The sequence below is a fragment of the Leptonotus elevatus genome, chromosome 3, assembly GCF_054856555.1.
Source record: "Leptonotus elevatus isolate MCC_2025b chromosome 3, RoL_Lele_1.0, whole genome shotgun sequence".
Taxonomy (NCBI): Eukaryota; Metazoa; Chordata; class Actinopteri; order Syngnathiformes; family Syngnathidae; genus Leptonotus; species Leptonotus elevatus.
The window spans coordinates 3,947,190-3,972,729 of NC_141241.1; the positions used below are offsets into that span (position 1 = coordinate 3,947,190).

The window sequence follows — 25,540 nt, forward strand, 5'->3', positions numbered from 1 at the left end:
ATGTGTAAATGCTGTGCGACTTATTGCTAAAAAAACGGCCTCGGGTCTTGCCTCCAGACAGAGAGACAAGGAAAGAAGATGTGGTTGTGGTGGGTGGCTAGGGGGTTCCTGGGGCACGTGTGCTGCATTAAAAGGGAAAGAGATAAGCCGCTACAATTGACTGTTCACACCCACAACGGTGCAAAATTTAGAGGACTTGTTGGCGCCAAGCTAGTGCATTTGCGAAAAATACCAAAACCCAGTTTAGGTTGCCCCTGCGTAGGTTTTGACCTCTTTTTCCTTCTCAGTTGTCCAGTTTTTTTTTTATATAGGCACAAACAACTAATAAGAGCAATTCAACATATGTGTGAGTAGATGAAATGTGTGAGCATTTTCATGTGTATGCGTGAGGGATTTTCGTTGATTAGATGCGCTGTGATATTGAAGGGTTCCGAGCGAAGGGGATTTTTGAACGTCTGTCCTGAAAGTTTTGGATGGGCTGTCGGCACTGACGCAATCGGACAGGTGCCACCAAGGCCACTGGGCACGAATGATACAGGTGATTTTCAAGGTCGCCGAGCAGCAGTGAGCGTGATTCGCAGAGACTGACGTGAGCGTGTTCGCCATGGACGACGGACGGGCAGGCCAGGTGCAACATATCCCCAACTTGACTCCACGAGATTGTCGACAGGGCCATGTTTAAATTGCCCTGACATAAATTTGCGAGCCCCTCCAGCATATTATTTAATATTCTAAAATATATTTATAAATAAATAAATAATATAATAAAATATATAAATAAATATGATCAATTAAATAAAAAAATAAAAATAAAAATAAAATCTAAATAAATTATAAATTAAAATAAATGATAAATAAATAATTTTTTAAAAATAATTTATTTTCTCAGCCCTCCGCCCATATTAATAAAGCCCCCCAGAAGAGAAAAAATAATAATCCTAGGGCCGTCCCTGGAGGAGATGTCACAACTCCACAGCTGTCACATTAGTTGCTCTTTGTAGATGATAAAGAATGTCCGTGAATGTCATTATATTACCTGCCTACTTATGTATGTGATTTGACAGCTTGGCCAATTAGAGTGACGACTGGCATGTGGAGAAACGCAAGGCGCCAAACCACAGACCTCCCAACTGTGAGGCAGATGTGCTAACCACGCCTCACCATCACTCAAAACCTTAGCAGCCGCGAGGCGGTGCGTGACAGACGGCCAAGGTCACGGCGAGGTGGTCGGCGGCTTGCCGAGGCCAGAGCGCTTGAAAAGTGAAGACGAGTGGAAGACACATTTGTCTGTCAGCTGCGTCTCGGGCGCCCAGTCCCGAGTCATCGTGTCAACCGGCCAAACAGCGACACGACCTTAGAGTCACTTGTGACATAGAATGGCGTGCTTTTCCCCCCCAGGCTGGGCCGCGGCCCCGTGAACAGCCCTGGCGAAGACACGTCGCGACCTGGCTCGACCGATCCCCGACCCGTCATCCACGAGGCGAGCTACCGGTTGAGCGGAGATCCATGGCGGAAATGAGATCGTGTTGAAGAACAAGCGCTTTTGGATATAAGCGCTGTCACAAGCAATCTTCTTCCTACCGTGAAAAGAAACAACAACCGAGCACAGTCAAGTCCCTTTGATGACATCACACACGCACACACTTGTACTTATATAATTGTGAGGACATCCATATACATAATGCATTTCCTAGCCCCTTCCCCTAACCATAAAAAATGATTGCCCACCCCCATTCCTTACCCTAACCTCAACAATAACCCAATTCAAACCTAAACTCTAAAACCAAGTCTTGACCCTCAAAAAGAGGTCTTGAGTTGTGAGGACCGGCCAAAAAGTTCTCACTTTACAAAAATGTCCTCAATCTGTTGGGTAAAGACGTATTTTGGTCCTCACAATGTCGTATGTACAAGTACACACACACACACTGGGTGTAATTCTATTCCTGACCACTAGATGGTGGCGCACAATTTACTGTGAGATGGTGAAAATGTGAAAGATGAATGAAGAAAAAAAACAGGAAGTCATTCAGACGGTCTAATTTGAAAATTTTACGTAATCGATTCTGCTTTTTACGCCTACACAAAGCAAGGACAGTAGATTCATTTTATAAATGTGCATTTTTTTGGGGCAGGAATATTGTTGCTCCAATGCAAACTGAATAAAAAAAAGCATATAAATACTGAGGAATTTGGCCATGACTGTCAGTGTTATTAGTTACTAGACGAAAATGTCATTCCATTTCCGCCATAGAACATGTCCTGAATTTAGATAATATAGTCCCTTTACTAGTCAATTTGAAAGACTTGAATCTAACAATATCTAAAATAGCTATGAATACTCATATAAAACCAAGCTGACATAAAAAGTGCTAAATGATATATTTTTTTCCCAAGTATCTTTATATTAAAATTCCAAGAACATGACCATACACCATGTACATACATATATATTACTATTAGTAAATAATATTTTGAGACAATTTGAGAAATTACAAAAGGTAAAATAATTTCATAAAGTCTTTAATTTGCAGTATATTTTAAGTGCTAACGTATAAAAATATGTTCTAAATACGCACAGTACACACAAAAGTTGAAGTCAAAACTCAAACCACTTGGGGATAAGATGATAAATACGAAATCATTCGCATGTTATTGATTCTGAAACATAAACAAGATATTTTGTAATGCTAAGCTGCCAAGTATTTTCTCATGTACAACAATCAAGCACGGGTGGCGTAATATTCAAAGCAAAAATAGTATATTTAATTTATATACAATGAACATACAATCATCGTAATCCTTTCCAAAGAATATACAGGATGTAAAGCTTTTAATAAAAAACAAACAAATTCATGTAGTTGAAATAAAAAACAAAAACAAAAAACAAGTGATATATTTCTACTTAAATGCCCTTTTCTCCCTCTACTTAAAAGGTCCCCTGCACACAATCAACCATTTCAAAGAAAACCGCAGTTTATGGTTTCTCTTAGCTGAAGGCAACATGCTGCCGTATGCAGAAAAACACCGCGCCTCTAATAAAACCGTGCTATTAATTTAGAAGATGCCGTTCCCAACGTAAACAAAAACAAAGTTGGCCTGCAGTCAGGTCTCCACAATGCACGTTAATAAAGCAACACTTCGTCATCATAACTCGAGGATGCAATTTCTGTAGAAAGAACTGAAATGTTGCGCAACCAATTGAAATGGATGACGTGACTGAAGTCTGAAACGAGGCTTCATTAAATGATAAGAGGATTTTAAAACAAAAATATTTGGGAATGTTGTCATGAAACATGCGGAATATTGAATCATATGGTCAAATACATCCCAAGAGGTCTTGAATGAACAGTTTGAAGTTGGAATGGTTGAAATCAATTGGTGGAGGGAAAAAATGGAAATTTGGGAAATATGGAAGTATGGAAAAATGGAAATTTGGGAAATATGGAAAAATGGAAATTTTGGAAATATGGAAAAATGGAAATTTGGGAAATATGGAAAAATGGCTCCAACATTTGTGAATACAGCGTTCCCTCACTTTTTGTGGGTTATATTAAATTTAACTTTTTTGACTGGTCTGACTTCAAAGGAAGAAAAATAGCAAGAAAAGCCACAAAATAAAAAGTGATGGTCACAACTGAATAGAGTGAAACTGCAATGACCAAACCATAAAGTAGTGAGGGAACATTGCATTTTTAACGTTGGAATGAGAAATGTGGGAACATGAGCTCAACTTGAAAAATGTCTCATTTCAACTGGAATTTTCTTTTCATGTAAAATGCGGAATTGTTTTGAAAAGCAGAATTTTGTGAATGTGTGGTTCCCAAGATGTCATGAATTTTGTGAATAAGAAGAGAAATGTGCGTCGAAAAACTACCGACCTGCGAATTTCATCATCATTCGCATGATTAAAAAAAAAGGCATTGCTGTTCTAAAGGTTACTTTTTCGCATCACAAGGCTAAAAACATTTGAAGTGCTAAAAGAAAAACAGCGTCTACTTCTTCTTCTTGTGGGTGTTGCCACGGCAACAACGAGACGGCCGTCGAGGACGTTCCAGGCACGCTAAAGTTCGTCGCTCTCATTCGTCGGCGCGGATGCAAATGGGAACGAGCACGTCCACTTGATGAAAGTTCTACCTAGCAACAGTGACGACATCCTACTTTCCTCTAGAGCACAGACACCGAACAAGTTGCTGTTATGCGCGCCGTTGGTCGCAGAGAGGCTACATACAAGCTGGAGGAGGTTTGCGGTGTTGGTCCATGATGATGCGTCACTTTGGCACTTTGTATGTACACACACACACGCACACGAACGCACGCACACACAGGCGCACGCGCAGAGGGGAGCGGGAGGACGGCGGATATGGTACGTCCCGTTTTTTTTCTTTTTTTCATGAACTCATTCACTGCCATTGACGGCTATAGACGTCTGGCAGTGAGCGAGTTGAAGGAAGATGAAGTCCATGTTGTTGCGTTTTGTTGGTTTGTGATACGAAAGCTCTGCTGATTGCTACACGGATAATGACGCGTTACGTTGAAGGTGTTGTGGGACGCAGTAGAACCTCTAAAGTCCGAATTGACGGTGAGTTTTCCTTCGTTTTGTTTTAAATTTCCGTCAAGGTTATTTTTGCCTTTTTTGTTATTTTCATTGATGTGTTAATTATTTTAGTTTTCCTCGGGTGCTTTTTTACATTGACAGTTGATTCAGGAGCTTCATGTTTACATTGTATGATTTTTCAAATTGCCTTCGATTCTTCTGTTTTTTGTATAACAAATGGCTTTAAGGTTTTTTATTTTGATGTTTTGCGGTTTTGCGTTTTCTACGGATTTATTTGCTTTTTAAATTGCATTTGATCATGTCCTTTGCAGTCATAGTTGTTTTTAATTTTGAGTTTAATTAATACATTATTATTTTTTATACCGTTTCACGTCATATTTTTATTAGATCTTCAAATTGTGTTTTATATTTTTCCCATTTTGAAGTTATGGCAAATGCTTTTTAAATTTTAATTTTTTTTGCTTTTGATATTTTGCACTTTGTTTTGCGGTTTTCTCCTCATTTTAACCTTTGTAGTTAAAATTACGCTGCATGTTTCCCTTTTGTAGCCATTTGAATTGCTCTGATGTTTTAAAAAATTGTATCATGGGTCGCCCACCCTGGCTCTATATGCACGCAAAACTTTAGAGTTCAGTTCAGCAAGCATTTAGTTTTGTTTTTTGGGGCTTTTTCTTTGGCTTTTTTATGCCGCACGTAGCAGCCTTAACATGGCAAGAATTTAAACAGGAAGTGACACTACAAACAAAGCAGTAAATCTCCAACGTCACTGTCATCAAAGTTGCCACTACTTTTTACCATCGTTTGTAATTTTCTTCTTTTTACACTTGCAAAACGTTAAAATGTTGATTGAAGCAATCGGCTTCGCTGTTTGACCCATGGACCGACTAATTCTACACTGATTACTTTCGACGGGGTATCCAAACTTGGACTTTAGAGGTTCCACTGCAACTGCCTTCTCCCTCTTGTTTATTTTCATCAATCACTTATGAATAAGCGATTATCCCCTAATAAAATCCATTTACGCTTAAACAAAAAAAATGTGCAAATTCCATATTCAAGTGTCACAACTTGTCACTTAAACACTAGTTAAGTGGCTACAAATGATAAATTAGACTAATCTAATCATATTATCAATAGTTGATAGATTTAAATGATTGATATTAATAATATAAAATTGTCTAATTAAAACATTTTCACATTGATACGCAATATATAATAGCATCTTATTTCAATAATTATATCTAATTGTGTTTTTAAACCTATTTATAATCTTTATGTGATTATGGATGGTGTCCAATAAAAAAACATGAATCTCCAAATTGCATGAAATTGTTTTTGTTTGAGAAACAGAATGTGTTGTTTCTATCAGACAAAATAAAAAAGATTTTTACCCACTGAGCTAAAACAAATAAATTGTAGGATTTTTTTCCTCCAAGACAAAAACAATATTTTTTTTTTCGTTTTAGCAGCTAAAAATGTGGAGCTACATGCTTTTAATTGGACAGCGGCAATATTATCCTTGACATAAATGCTGTTAGGTTTGAAAAATAATTTCAAGTATGTCCATCCTTCAGTCAAAAATGAAAATGATTTTAGTGCAACCTTTGTGTGCAGCCAAGAGGAAGATGAGGCTCTTGATGAGGAGAATCCCGCCGGGGTGCGACTACAAGACCGACTCCATGTTGTCGGACGGCTCCTGATCCTCCAGGTTGAAGACAAACTTGGTCCGGCTGGCGGCGTCCGAGTGGGCCGCCTCTTTGCTCAGGCGGTCCAGAGTCACGTTGGAGGAGAAGAGCTCGGTGGGCGTCAGGTAGCCCTCGCTGCTCTTGATGTACTTCCTGTAGTTGCGCCTCAGGCACTGCCACGTGGTGGCGTAGAGCAGGAAGGCCGACGACTTGAGCGCGATGGCGATGCTGACGTACAGGTGGCGGTAGGCCACGTTGTCGTACAGCATGCAGGCGCCCTTCTCGCCGCACACCGAGCTCCAGAACAGGCACGTCGAGTCGATGCCCATGCCGAAGATCAGCGGCGGCGGGATGAAGCCTGGAAGCAGGGGGCGGAAAAAGATAAATATTGTATTCATGATCATCGGTAGTAGTACGAGAGAATAAGAGTGGTAGTCAAAATGACATTAGTGACAAAGGTGGAGGTTGGATGGATAGAAAGATAGATTAGATTGGACAGCAGCTAGCTAAGTCGTTTTTAAACAAACTATTAAAGAATTCAATTCATGGATACCAATTTTTTACAGTTGTCATAAAATTGAGCTGAAAACAGCTATAAAATTGTGTGATTTTGTATTTTAATGGATTTAGGGTTTCAAAGGACAAAGGGTTTGACCTCCATGCACGGTCATCATTTTTTTCTAACAGTTGTCATAAAAAAAAAAAATCAGCTGTAAAATGTTTGACTTTGGGTTTTAAAGGATTCGGGGTTTCAAAGGACAGAAGGTTTAGCTTCCATGCACGGGCACCACTTTTTTTTAACAATTGACATGAAAATTAAAAAAAATCAGATGAAAAAAAAATCAGCTGTAAAAATCTTTGACTTTGGGTTTTAAAGGATGCAGGATTTCAAAGAAAGGTATCAAAGGAATGTTTGGATGCCATGCGCGGTCACAATTTTTTTTACCGTTGTCATAAAACTGAGTTGAAAATTTCAGCTGTAAAAATGTATATAAACGATACGATATCCATACATTTTTAAATAACAAAACTTATAAATAATTGATTAGTTTATTCTCTGTAGCCAACCTTATACTTACTTATTATACTTTTATAATAACAATAACAATAATAATAATACTTTATTATTATATTATTCTTGTCATTATTGTTATAATAATAATGATGATTATTATTATACTTACTTATTATTATAATTGCTTTTTTCTGTACTGTAATTTAATAATTGAGTCTATATTTGTTTTATGAAGACCTTTCTTTATAATGTAATAGTAGTGCTAGCAATAGCAATGGTAATAGTAATAGTAATAGTAATAGTAATAGTAATAGTAATAATAATAATAGCAGTGGACGAAGTGTATTGCGATGATGCCAGAAGCGGAGCTGCGACACATGAAGGGAGGGTGTTCTGTTCTGAGCGTTTGAAAGTTGTGAGACGTGTTGCTGTGTGTCATCTTACCGATGAGCCTCAGGAGCAGGAAGAGAACCCCCAGGGCGTACGACTTCAGGTCTGGACTCACCGTCCTAAAGAAGCCAAAAGGACCAACAAAGTACAGCAGTAGTCAGTAGTATGAGGGGTCCGCAAAGTCACCACGGGGGAAGTCAGTGCACACGAGTTGGAAATTATTATTTGTTTGGGGGGGTCCTGACCTGAAAGCAAGGAAAGCCCGTTGGGGCTAATAAAACACGAGGGGAAAAGTTGTACAGCTTTGGTCAAAATGAACGTTTGCGGCCCCACTCCTGACCTGATGAGGATGATGACGGAGGGCGTCTGGGCCATGGCTCCGATCATGCTGCACAGGCAGATGACGCACAGGAAGGTGAGGAAGGCCTGCTGGCAGCCTGGACTCGGACACTTGCCTGGCAGAGCCACCGCCTCCTCGACGCTGCTCGATATGCACGTGCAACCTGTCAGGTTCTGACAAACAGCACGTAGGTCTGTTATAAGGCTTCGCTGCGGCCATTTTGTGCACAGTGCATCTCATTCAGTCACAGATGAGGTAAGAAACAGTGTAGGTGTAATATATATATATATAAAATAATTTTTGATGGTTGGGGTTGCATTATGGGAATGCATTATGTTAATGAGATGGCATTATGTTAATGATGGCCCCACAAAGATAGTAAAACAAAAACTGTGTCCATTTTAATGATAAAAGAAAAAAAGCGCTTAAAAAAGTCAAATGTATTTATAAATGCACAATTTAAAAATATATATACATATAAAAATAAATAATATATATAGAATTTTTTTTTTATGTATAGCATAAAAGTATAAACCAATTTATTGTTATTATTTTTCATCTTACTATTTACAATAAATTCACTGCAAGTATTTCATACAAAAAGTGTAATATTGTTTATTTTACAATTATTTTATTATTTACAGTAAATTCACCAATTATTATTATTCACCGACCAATTAAAAAGATGATGTATAAAATGTAACAGCATACATAAAAATATTTTACAAAATATTGTATTTTATTATTTGCAATACATTAATTTAAAATATTATTTGTTTATTGTGTATTTTTCAGATAATATTATTTGAATTTTAATGTATTTTTAAAAAGGGACAATGCACATTAATCAACATTTTACAATGCAAATGTGCCCAAGTTAGCGAAGTCAAGCTAATTTTCATTGGCAGTCCTTTGGGCAGATGTAAAAGAAAAGTCATTAAAATCACAAATCAATTTCCCACAATATACAATAATATTACACAAGTACATTTCCTGTACAGTTGATAGTGCTTACTTATTTACAAGAAATAATATAGTATTTTTATTTGACTATCTATAAACTGTAACTGCATAATTTTTTATTTTTTACAACATATTGTATTTTATTATTTACAATGAATTAATTAAAAATACTATGTATTATTTATGTATATTTAGATGTTAGTATTTACAACAAATAATTCACCAAATATTTAATGATAAAAATTTTACCAACTATAAAATTGTTTAAGAAATATAGTATTTTTATTTGACTATTTATAATTATATAATTATATAATATTTGCTAAATACTCTATTTTATTATTTACAATACATGAATTTAAAATATGATTTATTGTTTTTTATGTATTTTGACCAAATATTTAATAAGATAAAAAAAAATGTTATAAATAATTATAAAATGGCTTATTTTGGTAATACAGTATTTTTCTTTGACTATTTATTACAATGAATAAATCAACCGATAATTTGACAAAATAAATGTTACATGTCACACCGGGTTTTACTCACCGGTTTGGTGCAGCCGGCGAAGCAGGCGGAGAGGTAGGTGACGGCGTTGGAGCCGCACACGGGGCTCACCGAGGCTGTGTAACAGTTGCAGCTGCTGATGCAAGGAGACTCGGGTCGCTGCCAGTGCCGCAGCGTCCTGCAACACACGCCACAGAAATCAATACAGTACATTCATACACTCTCGCAACAAAATGACACAGCATGTCTCCTTTCCAAAATAAATATAAGCAGTTAGCTGCAATAGTAGAAAAATAACAGTAACACGGCAATGTTGACTGACGTGGTCTTATGGCAGGCTGACTTACTCGTTCCCGTAGGCAACCGTCACCCCGGCTACGGGACCAGTGTCACAGCCCAGGAAGAGGAAGGAAACATAGCAGGCCGTGGACACCAAGTTGACGCCCATGGCCATACGCACGGCGCCCAGGGCCGAAAGATTCAGCTTCTTCACCAGCAACCCGCCCAGGAAGATTCCCAGGCAGGCGCACGGGATGGCGGTCATGCCTGGAATCACCACACCGCCGCTTTTTACACCATGACGTTCCAGTGAATGATGACGGGTGAGGCCAACGCCCCGCCTACCTAGCAGCTGATTGGCCGAGGAGGTGGTGAGGTTGAACTGCTGCTCCAGGTATTTGCCCAGGAAAGCGGCGAAACCGGCGACCACGGCAATCTCCATGCAGGCCGCTAGCGTGATGCAGCTGAACACCGGATTGGACAGAAGGTGCCTGGTCACCCGCGGGATCACTGCAACAAACAGGCAAGGATTCAAAATGGAGGATGATTGCATTGTGTTTACATTCATACAAGGGGTGGGAATCTTTGAATGTCTCACGATTCGATTCCGATTTTTGGGTCTGCGATTCGATTCAGAATCGATTTTCGATTAAGAATGATTTTTGATTCAAAATGATTTGATTGACAAGGATTTTTGCTTCAATCTTTAGATGAGCAAGGAATTGTAATGATCTACTCCAGTCTGACTCATTAATGCTAATTAGCACGCTACTAGCGGCACTTTTATCACTCAAAAGAACGGCTCCACGCTGAAAAAAAACACAACCTTTATTGGAATAACTTGATCGTGACTTTTTCCTTCTACTCTCTAATGTGGCTACAACTTAACAGGGTATTGGAACCACACTGCCCCCCAGTGGCCAAACCGGGTACAACATGAACAGCGCTCCAAATAAGGCACACACAGACAAAGGCAAGACAGTATAAAATAAATTAAATAAAATTGATTTTGGGACATTTAAAATAAATTCTGAATCGTACTAAATGAGAATCGCGATTCTTATGAGAATTGATTTTTTGGCACTGTATCTGCTCCTCAATCAGCGTAAGTGCAATTAACTCCAATATAGCATATTTTCAACATTATACTATATTAGCCTCATATTTAATACTCTAAATATATGCACCATATTTCCCTGATGTTTCATGTACCTCTGAGATGTTGGCATACGGAGAGCCCGCTGTTCAAGTCGAAGCCGTGGATGCCCCCCCGGGTTTTGTCCTGGTAGTCCAGGCTGAGAGGAGAAGGCAGCATGGCCTGCTCGCTCTCCCCGCCGCTGTCCAGCGCTTGCTCGTCCAGAGCCTGAGGGAAGCCGAACATGAAGAGGGCCGACAGGAAGAGTAAGGCACCGCACAGGAGGAAGCCCCCCCACCAGGCCCCGATCCAGCGAGGGTCTTCTGGGGTGATGTCCAGCTTACCTGGATGGGACATGAGGAACGTGTCAATTTATTGTGCTGGGGGGAAAAAAAATCGATAATTACTTAATTTTTATTCCTGTCGTTTCACAGTACTGTAGGTCAAACTGATTCAAACACATTTTTTTTTTTAAAGGGATTTTGAGCAGCATTTGTCTTTGAACGATTTAAATAACTTGAGGGTAAGGCGTTATAAATAACAAGAGTACATTTCCATCCGGATGTGCTTACCAGTCTGCCACATTTGTGTTCAGCACTGATTAATAATTTTTTTTTTTTTTTAAAGAGGAAAAAAATAAAGCCAAACTCACTGGTGTCGATGAAGACGGCATCAACGTAGACTTTGGTACAGACGGAACCTAAGATGAAGCCACAAGCGGGCCCAAACACTAAGGTGGAAAATAAAATACCTGCAAGAGAACAACAGGATGAATGCAGATCAGAGTGTATTTCACCTCAATGTACAGCAGATGGCGCCACTCAACCAAAGCTGTGCTTGGATTCAACGTGATGCAAAATGGCACCTTCCTTCAAATCTAATCAGTGATTAACAGTATTAGCTATTGGACCTTTATGATTTTAAATATTATATCATAGCCGCATATTATATTGACATCATATTTAATGTCTATACACCTCCCGTGTAACCTTTATTTTTTATTTTTTTACATATTTGCATATTACAATCAATATAATCCAACAATCCACGTGTATGTACCTCTAATGCACCACATTGACATCATAAGTAATATATATACACTAATGTACAATTGTTTACATCAAGTTTAATATATTTAAACTGTTAATGTAACACATTTACATCACATTTAACATATACTGTACTTACAGCTACCATATTTACACCAACTATTCGATACACCTTTCTAGCACATATTAATTCCCTCGAATGTAGCATACTTGTCATAATGATCTGTTTAGGCCTAATGTAGCGTATTTACATTATATATAATGCCCATACACATCTAATGTAATAATAATAATAATCCATCCATTTTCTTAACCGCTTGTCCTCACAAGGGTAATAATAATAATAATAATAATAATAATAATAATTATAATAATATATATTTTTTTTTTGTAAAGCATGAATGTAAAACTCTTTCAATATATTCTGTATTAGCTATTTGACTTTTTGTGACTTTCAATACGATATCGTGTCTCTTGTTGAGATAGGTGTATTTGAACTGTGTGTAATGGGCAGCTCAATTATTTATTGATAAGCCTGCACCATCATAAATAATCAAACAGGAAGTTGTGTCACGTTTCAAGTTGTCCGACCGCAGTGGACCCACTAAAGTGATCGTTCAGACAAACTAAGCAGACAATTAGCAGGCACATCTGAACCACCTAAGGTGTGGGCAAACTTTGGTGCCACATTTGATTCTTAAAGCAGACAGATGGACCTGGTCATTTGTAGATGACGTTTGAAAACAAAAGAAAAAGCTATTATGTATTGTATATTGCTGCCGTTGGGCAAAATCATCACATCTCCAAAACTAGCACTCCTCAGAAGAAGAAGAAGAAAAAAAACAACAATGTCGTCCTTGTAGTGCTATTACGGTTGCGTCATCAAAGACATCGCGTCAATAAGGAGGAAGCGCGGGGGGAGGGGGATGGGGGGGCGGTGCGCGAGTGTTGGAACGCGGCCAATGTAAAACCCGGAAGTGGGAAGTCCATGGCCTCTACCCCATTGGTCAATATTCTTTTTTTAAATATAACTGATCCATGTGGGGACCGACCAATAGTTTGTGAAAAATAAAAAGTTAGCGCCATCAACAGTGATAAGTAAGATAAAATGTGTGAAATAGTTTATTATAATACAATATTTATCATATTTTATTATTAACACATTATTTAATAAAATAAATACAAAATTGCTTAAAATGTGTAAACGTGTATCTGAAATATATCTTTTTAAAAATAAAACCATTTATTCTCATCATTTTATTTGCCAATATTTATAATTAATGTAATTCTATTTTATTCATAATTATGTAATAAAATAAGTAAAACATTTTGAACATTTGAAAAATGTGTATGTAAAATACCTTATTAAAATAATTATCAATTTAAAATATTATTTTAAATGGACTTAATAACATTCAATTATTTATGGTAATGAATGAATGAAGTAAAACATGTTAGAAGTGTCAAAATGTCATTTTCATTGAAGCAACCCCTTTCGCTCCCGACTGTTTTACTGGATTTTGACTGATTTTGCAAGGCCCACAGAATATGGTGTTCTATTGCTATAAAAACATGGAACCTACCAAAAGAAAGATTAGAGTCTAATCTCTATCTGTTTCCGCTTGGCAGCAATTTGCATTAGAATACAGCTCAAATTCATCATTATTCACAAATCAGTTTAGAACTGTAGATAAATGAGCTTTTTTCAACATGGCCCTGGTTGAGCTCTTTTACTCTGCTGCCAAACTGCTGGCCGTTTTTGTGATAAATAAAATTTCTTGCCAATTGCCATGAATAGGTTTAGGTTGCTGTTTGTAATATTTGGACAGATCTCAGCGTGACACAATCATGTAATTCAACGCTCGGTCTACATTTTTCCTTCTCATAAACCTCCAATGCCAAATGTACACAATTAAAGCTCCCATTCAACGTATTAAACGGCCATTTTAATTCAGTGGCACAGCACTATAAAAGCTGTAATGAGCACTCCCAGGCCAACGTAAATCTCTTATTGACGTTGCAGCAACATCCGCAGATGTGAGAGGCAATCAGTGGAATATGACACCGGAAGAATGAACGCGGGCGGCCCTTTATGAGGACATTGGAAAACACATTAGGAGGAAGCAGCACTACAAATCAGCAGTGCTATTACGCGAAATAACAAATACAATCACCTACAAGATAAATCAAAATTTATCTGTGTGTGTGCGTGTTTAGTACATGGCACATCTAAGTTTTCTCGTGTTCAACTGACCTACCGGGCAAATCAGTTCAAGCCCCATGAAATCCGCCTGGCAACAAGGAGCTATAAACTGTTTTCTGATCAGTGCTGCTGTTTTGATTACCAACAGCTTTGACTTCTAACAGCTAATGGATACTTATTTTACTGGCATTTTAAATTAGACTATGGGTATCGATATTTACCAACTCTGCTGGGTCAGAAAGTGCTGTAAATGTGTAAAAGGAATCGGTTTAGATTCCACACTTGAATTTACTATGGCTTTATTTTTCACTGGCTAATGTAGCAGCTATTGAAAAATCCTGCTTGGCAACAGGATGATGTCACCGCGATTAGTTACGCATTTCTATTTGTAATGAATCAAAAATTATTTGTGTAATCTGTGCAATTGATCATTCTTATTTTATTATGACTTCATTAAAACGCTGTGGTTTTCCCGGTATGTAGCTTAGCTAAATGGTGGGATTATTTGTTCTCCCTAAATGCACGACTTTTATCTTTTGTTGCTGTTGCAGTGATGGTCAGGCATTTGCAGGTGGCAGCTTGACAGATTGCCCACTTGAATAAATAAGAGAGGGGGAAGGTCAGCAAACAAAGAAGAGCCAACAGGGAGCTTGGCGATGAGAGAGATTTGTAAAGGACAAATCACAGCATGGAGGAAGATATTCACTCGCTTTGATAATACATAAATGGTTGAATAGAAAAAGTCAAAAATAAAATAGTGATTTTTTTTCCAGCTGTGCCCACCATCGCACAAATGCTTATCGTGATACCATCAATACGGTATGGTTGGACCAATAATATCCCAAAACAAATGGTGGCCGGGGTATTTATTTACTCAGATAATAACTGTATTACCACTATATTACAATTTTAGTCACGTAAAAGTGGAGATCAAAACAAAATAAAAAGGATGAATCTAACCACCGTTAAACACGTAAGATGATCTTGTGTTAGGTATAGACCGATTATCGGTGCCGATATACGTCATTTTCAGAAAATATCGGCCTTTTTACGAATCTGAAGACCGATAAAGCTGGTATCTCACTGAGCGGTAAATGCTTGCGAACGTAGCTTTTAGGGTTTTCATCAGGATTTGTATGATCTTCTCAGACAGTTTTTACTTGTCGCAAAGATATTTAGAACATATTCAGACAATTTTTCTCTGTCTGCGAAGATCTTTTGAAACCTTTTACGAACCCTGACGAAAACCCTAAATTAGCTACATTCGCATGTATTTGTCACTCAGTGAGATACAGTGCAGGGAACTTTTCATTTATGGACTTATTTAAATTTCTACTTTATAAAAAATTATGCTGACACTGCAAACACCCTACAATTTTTATTACAAAAAATTAAAAAACACAAAATTAAAAATAAGAAATGATGTTGGAATTTTGGAAAACAGTAGAACATTTTAGGGAACTATTTACTTGCTTAGTTTTTAATTTAGCTTAACACATGCTGATGACCCTGGAAGCTCACTGCAATTTTTTAAATATTTTTTTTTAAACAAAGCTGTCAATTCTTTACATGCTGAAATTTTTTATTTTTATTTTATTTCAATGCTAATATTTTCTCTTTTACTGCAAATGAATATTGGCCTCCTTGACTACTAATAAGCGGTATCGGTCTTGACAAAAAACATATCGGTTTATCACTATCTTGTTTCCAACGTGCGATAAGACTCCACACTTTCTACAAATTCATCGTCGAGACTATTTTTGTGCTTCAGTTGGTGCTGCTGTTTTGGTTAGCAATGGAGTTGACTTCTGGCTTCTGTTGTCTTGTGGATATAACTGACTGTTGTTGTTGTTTTAAAGTGGCCTATAGTGTAGAAAAAAAGAAAAGAACACTTAAATTCATCATAACCTTTACTTGCAGCTCTTTTCATTCTCAACGCGTTAGTGTCCGTGTTTGGATAACAGCGTCTACCGTATGTGACGAGATAATTAAAACGCAATGGCCTGACTAAATGAAGCTTCTCCTCTCACATCAACAGTATTCCTTGACAGCAAATCTGGTCTTAAACATAGCTTGTGGAAAACTGCTTACATTAGCCAGTGGTGGCTTTTTTGCGCAAGTGAGGTGCGGCAGGCTGAATAAAGTCAAAACTAAGCTGCACTGAGTTTTGTAGCATGGAAAGATTAGCTTTATCTACCAGCGTAAGCTTCCGATAAGCAGCACTTACTCGATTGCTTATTGAAGTGGTCGAGGGAAGGACATGACATAAAACACCTGGGAAATGCTTCAAGTTGAAAGTGAAAAAGAAGGGGAAAAAATGTGACTAATTGGGTAAAAAGATGGCCACTATTTGAAGAAACGGTGCATCGGACTCGTCGATGGCATTATGTTGTGTAAGAAACGCCACAAAGGGATGAGGTCGCAGTAATCACTTCACACTGCACGTTGGCAAAGGTGCACCAATGAAAAGCCGGGCCGGGCCGAGTGCTGAGTCAGCGACCGCCGCTTCCTCGGCGCAATCACTCCAGCGGAGTGCAAACATTTTTGCTGCAGTGGCCTCGCAGCGCTTCATTACACGCATTACGGCCGGGAAAGAGGAGAGGGAGAGAAACGCTGTGGCTTGCCTCTGCCACTGTAAACAAGACGATTGCGGCTTAGCATCCTCCATTGCGCTGGTTCTCAACCTGGAGGCTGAGACCCCCATTTTGATAGAAGCCACTTTAAATGAGCCTTTTGAAAAATGTCCTGCATGAATATGACTCAACTCCCAAAACTTGTAAGTTGGGGGGCACTTGTGAGTTCAAGTAGTACTGTATTTAAGGTGTGCTTTAGCAGAGGCTGAAGGATGAGACAGCAGGCTTGTTTAACGGCAGCAGGCCGGACAAGCAATGCATCAGACAGGAGGGTCACTTGTCTGCGCGTGAGCTATCGCTCACAGCCAATGACAACAATCAATAATCCAATTACACTACTTATGTGGCTTCCTCATGACAGCAGCTTGTGTCCGGGCTTTCAACACGACGCCCTCTTGGATTGACTCTCAAATTTAACTCATTTACTGCCATTGACGGCTATAGACGTCATAAATTCATTTGAACTATTTCTATTGGTTTAACGTTTTTTTCCACTTTTGTTGAGAGTATGAAAACCTAGATTTCTTTTTTGTACATTTAGAACAGATATAACATTTGTGATTAATCGTGAGTTAGTGAAGTAATGCGATTAATTATGATTAAAATTTTTAATCCCCTTATACCTATAATTTTTAATAATCTTTTCTTTAAAAAAAAACAAAAAAAAACTAATTGTAATTATTTTTTCCCAAGCGATTACCATTTTTAATTGCAATTAATCGCATGACTTCACTAGTTAACTCACGATTAATCACAAATTTTATATTTGTTCTAATACAATAAAAAAAAATCTAGGTTTTCATACTCTTGTTAACAAAAGTGGGGGAAAATGTTAAACTAATAGAAATAGTGAAAAAAAAAATTTCATCTTACGAGGAAAAAAAACATTTATAAAAACCAATTAGAATAGCACAGTTGTTTGTTCAAAGGAAATTGTTATGCAATCAATGGAGTGAGTTCAGACAAGAAGGAGGATGTTTAAAGTACATTAACAGGGCTCTTCCATTTGCAATCGCTGGGTGGGAGGCCCCACCGATACATTAATGGAACTTATTTTTTGTTTTACGCTTAACAGGCTGCTTTCATTGGGACTTAAATGGCAGAAGAAAGAAAGTCAAATGAACATATATGCAGATTTATACCAAAATCAAATGGCTCATTTGTGTAGTTTTTATGACAAACAGGATGAGAACAACATACGGTACAGAGGGGCCGAGAGTAGGTACGCACGAACCGGAAGGAGGAAGGAGTGGGAGAGAAGGAAGGATGGACAAATTGAAGGCTGGAAGGAAGGAAGGAGGAAGGATGTTTGAAGGAAAAAGACTGATAGAATAAAGGATGGACTAAGGGACAAAGGAAGGCATGACGAAGGAAGGATGGAAGTAAGGAAGGCACGATGAACTGAAGAAAAGGAGGAAGGAAGGAGATGAAAGAACAGAATGAAGAATGGAATCAGAAAGAAGGAAGGGAGCAATGGAGAAAAGATGAAGAAAGGAAGCTAGCAAGGAAAGATGAGAGGATAGGAGAAGGAAGAAAGGAAACAAATGGAAGGAAGGAAAACGTAACTAAGGAAGGAAGCATATAAAGACAAAAGACTGAAGGTTGGAAGGAAGAAAGAATGACAAATTAAAGGAAGGAAGGAAGGAAGAAAGGAAGGAAGGAAAAAAGAAGGAAGAAGGCTGATAGAATAAAGGATGGACTAAGGGACAAAGGAAGGCATGGAAGTAAGGAAGGCACGATGAACTGAAGAAAAGGAGGAAGTAAGGCACGATGAAAGAACAGAATGAAGGATGCAATCAGAAAGAAGGGAGCAATGGAGAAAAGATGAAGAAAGGAAGCCAGCAAGGAAAGACAGAGAGGATAGGAGAAGTAAGGAAAACCTAACTAAGGAAGGAAGCAAGCATATAAAGACAAAAGACTGAAGGAAGGAATCAAGGTTAAATGAAAAGAAGGTTGGAAGGAAGGAAGGAGACAAGTATATTATGGGAGGAAAGAAATTCGTGCCAACTTTTGTATTTCACCTCGGCACATCACAGCCAATGAGAACATGACTGGAGAAGAAACATATTGAAAAGATTTATGGATGCGGTTGTTTGACCTCAATAAGGATACACAGACACGTCGTCGACACAGGTGCATTGTGGGCGACCTCCCTTCGGTCGATTGCTAAGTACTCAGTACTTCCCAGAGTGCTCCCAGCGGACCAAATCCCGCTCGGAGGCCGCTATCGATCGGCCGGGCGCCCCGCAGGCAGCCTTCGCTTGCCTGCACCAAGTGTTTGCGCTTAATATTTAATGTTGGGCTGCCGTGTTTGCTAAACAACTCCTAACTGCTTCTGTGTCACACTGCATTATTCAGAGGGTTAGCTTACACGCCAGCCTGTCTTGGCGCTCACAGATACACAAAACAACGCCGAGCAGCAGAAAAGTCATTGTGAAAAATTTAATTGAGTCAAATAGAGGCGATCGGTGCAATTACGAGGCTCGTTTTCGATATATTTTCATGTGATTATATATTTTATTTCAATATTTTCAATAAGTGAATTAACTCATTACCTAATTAGATAAAAAATATTAATATTATAATATTAATATCAAAATAAGTGAATTAACTAATTAATTAATTCGATTTAAAAAAATATTATAATATTAAAAATAAAATAAGTGAATTAACTAATTACTTAATTAGATAAAACATATTAATATTATAATATTAATATCAAAATAAGTGAATTGACTAATTACTAGATAAAATATGAATATTATAGTATTACAAATAGTGAATGAACTAATTACTTACTTAGATAAAAAAAAAGAGAATATTATAATATTAATATTGCAATAAGTGAATTGACTAATTACTTAATTAGATTAAAATATTAATATTATAATATTCATATTACAATAAGTGAATTAACTAATTACTTAATTAGATAAAATATATTAAGCGACCAATTGATAATAAATAAACCAATGTGAAAAATATCACAGGACAAGTATGTACAGTTAAAAGAAAACCTGTTGCAATTAATACAACAAAATGGGATCATGGCCAAGGTCAAATAAACAGGTGGAAATTTCACATTGTGTAAGTACATTTGTGAGTGAGACATTTATTTGGTGATGCGTGTTGGGATTTTTCCGATGTAAATTGGGCACCTCAGCTCGATAAAGGTTGGGAAACGGTTATGAAGAAGGAGATTTACAACATTGTACATGGCTTTTATTTCATTTCCTTTCTATTTGGTCTCATTGTGGATTCAGTCCCTCCCAAGATGAAGAGGAACAAGAGCATTCTCACTTGCTGTCTGCCTCTGCATTGTTGCCCTAGCAACTTTGGCAGACAGGATGTCGTGCGTGCGTGTGTATGTTCTTTGCGGAATTAAGTGTATGAAATACCTGGCAGATGATTATCTTAGCATAAAACTAAAATGACGAGAATATCCATTTCATATGAGGTTTTATAGTGTTTGACTTTGAATCGAATACAGTTGATCCCCGCATACTCGCGGTTCCGCACCTACGGATTCGCATGTTGCAGATTTTTTTCAATATTTTGCAGATTTTGTTTTTGCTTTTTGTTTGTCCCCCTTCCTCTCCTACCCCACAGCATTTCCTCTCCGTTTTTCATAGAAAATATTAATTCAATGTTCATCAGCATTTATTGAAGAATTTATTGGGTTTAAAAAAAAAAAAAGGTTTAGCTAACGGATAGCTGGTCAAACAAGAGCTCTGCTTCATGTGCATGATGCGTTTGATTGACAAAGTAATAAACAATATGAAAACGGGTTTGGGACCATTACAAAATGACAGAATGTGATGGTGAATCTCTTAGTACAGCAAACTAATGGAAGTACAGGTAGTGACTACAATGTGGCTAATTTGCAAAGTTGCATAACTTGTGTGTGAGCAAGGTTGCATAACTTGACTTGTGACCAGGGTTATAATACTTTGGGATTTTTCATTACTGTAATTTTATTAGATATGATGTATATTGAATATTACTATATTATATTACACATTAATATAAATATAAATATTTATTTATATCAATTAAAAAAAAATATATATATATATATTTGCCACTGCAACTTGGGATTTACTTGACACTTGAAGGTTAAAGGATCTTTGTGCACTTTTTTTTTTATACTCGCGACTGCCACCTCTGGCCCAAAGCGTAACTGCAGCATCTGTGTCAGGCTCGTTCATGGTGCGCGTGCGAGTACGTGCACAATCTTAAAGCGACAGCCACTGTTGACAAACGAGGACATGACTTCAAATAAGGTAAGAAAAAAAAACGCCGCCCCTCCCCTCTCCAAAGAAACTGGCATGTCCGCACACTCTACTATAAAGGGAAGACAAAAGCTGATTGGTGCAGTCAGAGTTAAACAGTCAGGGCTCTTCGTACTCATTTGGCCATTAGTGGGAGCATGCATGATGTAGAAAAAGCTTTAATATGACCTTTTTAAACAGCACAATGCACCTTTAAGACTTGCACATACAGTATATGACTTTCTCCCATCACAGCTTACCTATATACAGAGAGGAGTCCTTCCTGTGGACGTGGTCGTCAATGTAGGACACCCCCAGAGGCTGGACAGGGGTGGCACCGATGCCCAGCAGCACCTGAGCGCCGATCAGCAGCAGGTACATCATATTGGTGTTGGCCCGGTCGCCGCACTTATATGCCGAGTCGTTGTTGTCCGAGCGCGAGCTGTTGGAGCACACGTCGCGGCCGTCCTCCGCGTGCCACGAATCGCTGGCGTCGTACTCGTACTGGTGGGTGAGGAACTCGGGCAGGGCGGACAGAAGCGCCCCCAGCGCCATGACGATGCCGCCGCAGCCGATAAGCCGCGGCCGGTGCGCTTTGGCGCCGAAGTAGCTGACAAAAAGGATGAGGGCCAGGTTCCCGATTTCAAAGCTGCTGGCGATGACGCCCACGTCGGCGCTCTGCAGGTTGAAGCGCCTCTCCAGCGTGGTCAGGACGCTCACCTGGCAGGGGGACACATTGACAGAAGACCAGTTGATGGGTAAGCACTAAGCAGGAAGTCCAAATGTCCGCTGTTGTTGTGCTGAATGACTTGACTACACACAAAGATTTGCCATCGGAAATGTCAAACATGTTTAACATTTATCATTATTTTATGCGCAAATCAGGGAGTAAAAACTCTTAAAACACCATCTGAACGCCACAATTGATCCGGATTATCTTTTAGAGACATCCGATAATCAGGCTGGTATAAACGTGTTCGCCAATTTGAATACTTCTCTTTCTGCGTTATATTTTTCTCAAGTCTGGATGCCCTGTGGCACCATGCTGCCTCTCACAGGTCAATCTTGGTACTACGACAGACATGTTTCGCTGGTACAATTTCCCCCCCCAGTCGTGTGGACTCGCTCACATTTCAAAAAACGGAATTTGTGCTTGCTTACCCAACTTCTATCATATTGTTTAAATAGTAATCTTTTAGTCTGATTAAAACCAACTTGCAACGGTGTTTTGCCTGTGACGACCTTCAGACATTCAGAATGTTAAAAAAGTTGAAGGAACAAAGCAACACCAACAAACAAAATCATCTGCCCTTGAAAAAGAGACAGACAACAAGACAGACAGCATTTAATAAAAGATAAGAAATGAAGAAGTGCACTTTTGATTTTGGCAATGTTCAAGGATGAGTATGGCTGCAATATGATAATGCATTTTGAATTGACATCTAAAACCAACACAGTGTTTCCAATTCCCGAAGTGTGCTCCCTGAGCCAAGGCCAGCACACAAGCAAACATACGTTTCATTTATTTTAGATTTAGTTTTTGAAGGGAGGGGACTGATGCTTATCCATCATCGTTGGAATATTGTAACAAACATTTTTGGGGGAAATAATGCTGAATGCATGCTAATTAGGCGGGCGAACAACAACAAAAACCCTGGCGAAGGATAAGGTATACTCACTCACACAAAAAAGGCACCCATGAATCATTTCTGTTTTGGAATTTACATGGCTGAGTAATGCACTGCAGTGATCTCACTAAACTGAACAATTGGGAGTAAACGCCCCCTGTGGCAGGAAAGTAGCGGTGCAGCGTTAATGGACTACAACGGCGAGGAGGAGAAAAACTAGCATTTATTCGTCAACTTTCCGCCCAAAAGCGTTGACGGTCACTTTGATGAAAAGAACATGATATACATGCACAAGGTGGACATATTGGATTGCCGATGAAGTGTCAGGAGTGCTTTTCTTTCCAATTCGGCGACACTGCTACGTGGAATGACCGCCTCTGTTGCCGGTGAGTGCTTTCAAATCTGATCATACAAAGGCTTTACAAGTTTGTACAATTCGGATTAATTTCCGTTTTATGTGTGGTCAAGATGCCATCGAAATGAGCAGTTTTGCAAGTCTTGCAGTGTTATTTATTCACGTTAGCAACTTAGCCATTGCTAATTTGGTCGCCGTCCTTTATGCCGTAAAAAGTCTTCTTTATGGTGTTGGTCAGATTTTAATTCAGCTGTGTAATATCTATTAAACCGTAGCAGCAAAAATGCACAAAACAGATTATTTCCCCCCACATTTTGCATGTGGTAACAGTTAGCATCTGCTGATTCAGCCAGCATGTACAAAGTGCAAAATTGGTTACGCATTGGTTCCTCTTTTGGTAGCCTGGAGATTGCTCGATCCTTTTTTTGTGTGCCTCTTCTCGTTGTGGCAGCTGGTCCACAACAGCTGTCAATCATTGTTAAAGTGTGGCGTTTGTCGTTTACTCAAAGTGGCAGACGTGTTTTCTATGCTGCCAAAATGGCTGCGCTAACGCCCATTTTGGGACCTGCGATGTCAACGTTGGGATCTCTATGCATGAAGCATTTCAGATAAGATCAATATGACATAACAATTTCTATTGTCAACGTCTTACTAAATACCACATTCTGTTGCTAAATGTGTGATAACCTGGGGTTGTGTAGGCATATTCAATAGTTCACTCCTAGTATTTTTCAAAGTAGTAAAACAAATATTTACTACTTTCCAAAGGCGAGGTGATAGTTCCACCAGCCTCGACCGGAAGTGATGGCACCGTACTCCAAACTTGGAAGTGCGTGCATGTAGGCCTAGTCTATTTTTTTTATGACTCCAAGGGCTTCAACAAAACAACATCGGCTCCAATAAAACAGTCTTTTGGATGTCATTGGAGCACGAGTTATGATGATTAAGATGTAATTCTGGCCCTTGTCGTTGTCGACATTTTCAAGGACGGCACTCCAACAAACACAATTATTCCGTGTATATTTGCTTATCCTCCTTGGTCATGGGAAATCTGGAGCATATCCCAGCCAACTTTAGGTGATTGGTGTGGTACACCTTGGACTGGTTGCCAGCCAATCCCAGGGCACATATACACAAACAATCATTCACACTTGATTCAGAACCAACGAGAGTCTCCAATGAAACCGACATGCATGTTTTGGGAATCTGATGTCAAGGTTTGGTTCAAAGCCAAAATAAACACTATTTGATGTTTTGACTTGAAGATGCCATTTGATCATATTAGAAATGAATTGAAATTGATTTTTTTGCGTCCACATTTCAAGCACCCCCTTGTAGATAGGCCCACAGTGGCTGCTATCGGCGACATCCCCCGGACTAAGCCGTCAGGTTGTGAACCTCGTGCAAGACGTCGTTTGGAAACCACAACAAAAACGTGGCGATGCTGCGATGCGGCTGCTGCAAAGGCCTCATCTGCCCGTTTGGTGCTCATTCTAATGACACGATTGCGCGGCCTTGTCTGCGCGTTTGAAGGACGCGCACACAACACAAGCAATGACGAGGAGGAGGATGAAGAAGCAAGTCACTCACCAGATAGGCGCCGACGGTACCCTGCGCCAGCATGAGCGCGCATTCCGACACCAGGAAGATCTTGATGTTGGAAAAACACGAGGTCTTCTTCTGGCTGACGTCGTCCTGCTCTGGGTCGTCGTCGCCACCGCCGCCGATGCCGCCGATGCGCTCGCTGCACATCTGATTTTTCACCTGCATCTCTGCATGCAGCCCGAGGGATCGTCAGCGTGTCCGGGCGGCGATCATCCGGCGCCCCGTGGACCGCACACGCAGCACAGCGAGGCGGCGAGAGAGGAGCGAGGAGCGAGGAGCGAAGAGCGAGGAGCTCTCCGCGGGCTAGAGGCGCCGATGTGGACCACTCGGCATCACGCGCGTCACTGCTTCGATGGCAGCGACGCCGTCTAATGGTCGTTTCCCCGCATCCGCAATGTTACAACATCGCCATCCGCAGGGACCGCCAGCGACTGGTCAGGCCGGGTCCGAGCTGCATCCTCTGCGTCCTCCAGGCGGCCAAAGGATGACGATGCTCCGCCCACCCGTCGACACGTGCTCAGCGCCTCTGCCTCCTCCTCCTCCTCGTCGTCGTCATCATCATTGTCGTCGTCATTGTCGGTATACCCGATAAGACTGTGACAGCGCTATAGTCTACCTTTCTGTCAATATTTCCAGGTAGGCTCTGAGTCCTGTACGTGCAAGAATAACGGCTGGACACTTCATTAGGTACACCTTGCACGACCTCAGCACACTGCATGTATGAGCAGTAGTTCCTTCCTATCTATCTATCTATCTATCTATCTATCTATCTATCTATCTATCTATCTATCATTGCAAAAGTATCACTCCTTTTTGCAATGCTTCTTACCCATTTTGTTACCTTTCAACATTACTTAAATGCTTGATGTATCTGCACAAAATAGTTTGGAAGTGACATGAGAAATATATAGAGCAAGGCTTAGCAAC

The 25,540-nt window shown here is 39.4% G+C and overlaps 1 protein-coding gene across 1 annotated transcript; it reads right to left on the minus strand.

Moving 5' to 3' along the window:
* Positions 1-2,504: 2,504 nt before the first annotated feature.
* Positions 2,505-25,379, minus strand: LOC147176675 (solute carrier organic anion transporter family member 3A1-like). Its single transcript, XM_086072208.1, has 10 exons — positions 24,599-25,379; positions 21,286-21,745; positions 11,522-11,620; positions 10,947-11,213; positions 10,080-10,244; positions 9,803-10,001; positions 9,498-9,633; positions 7,986-8,158; positions 7,700-7,764; positions 2,505-6,598 (listed from the first exon to the last, which is right to left on the minus strand). Exons 1-10 carry the CDS (start codon positions 24,776-24,778, stop codon positions 6,219-6,221), a joined length of 2,124 nt encoding a protein of 707 aa, XP_085928334.1. The 5' UTR covers positions 24,779-25,379; the 3' UTR covers positions 2,505-6,218.
* Between the last annotated feature and the right edge of the window lie 161 nt (positions 25,380-25,540).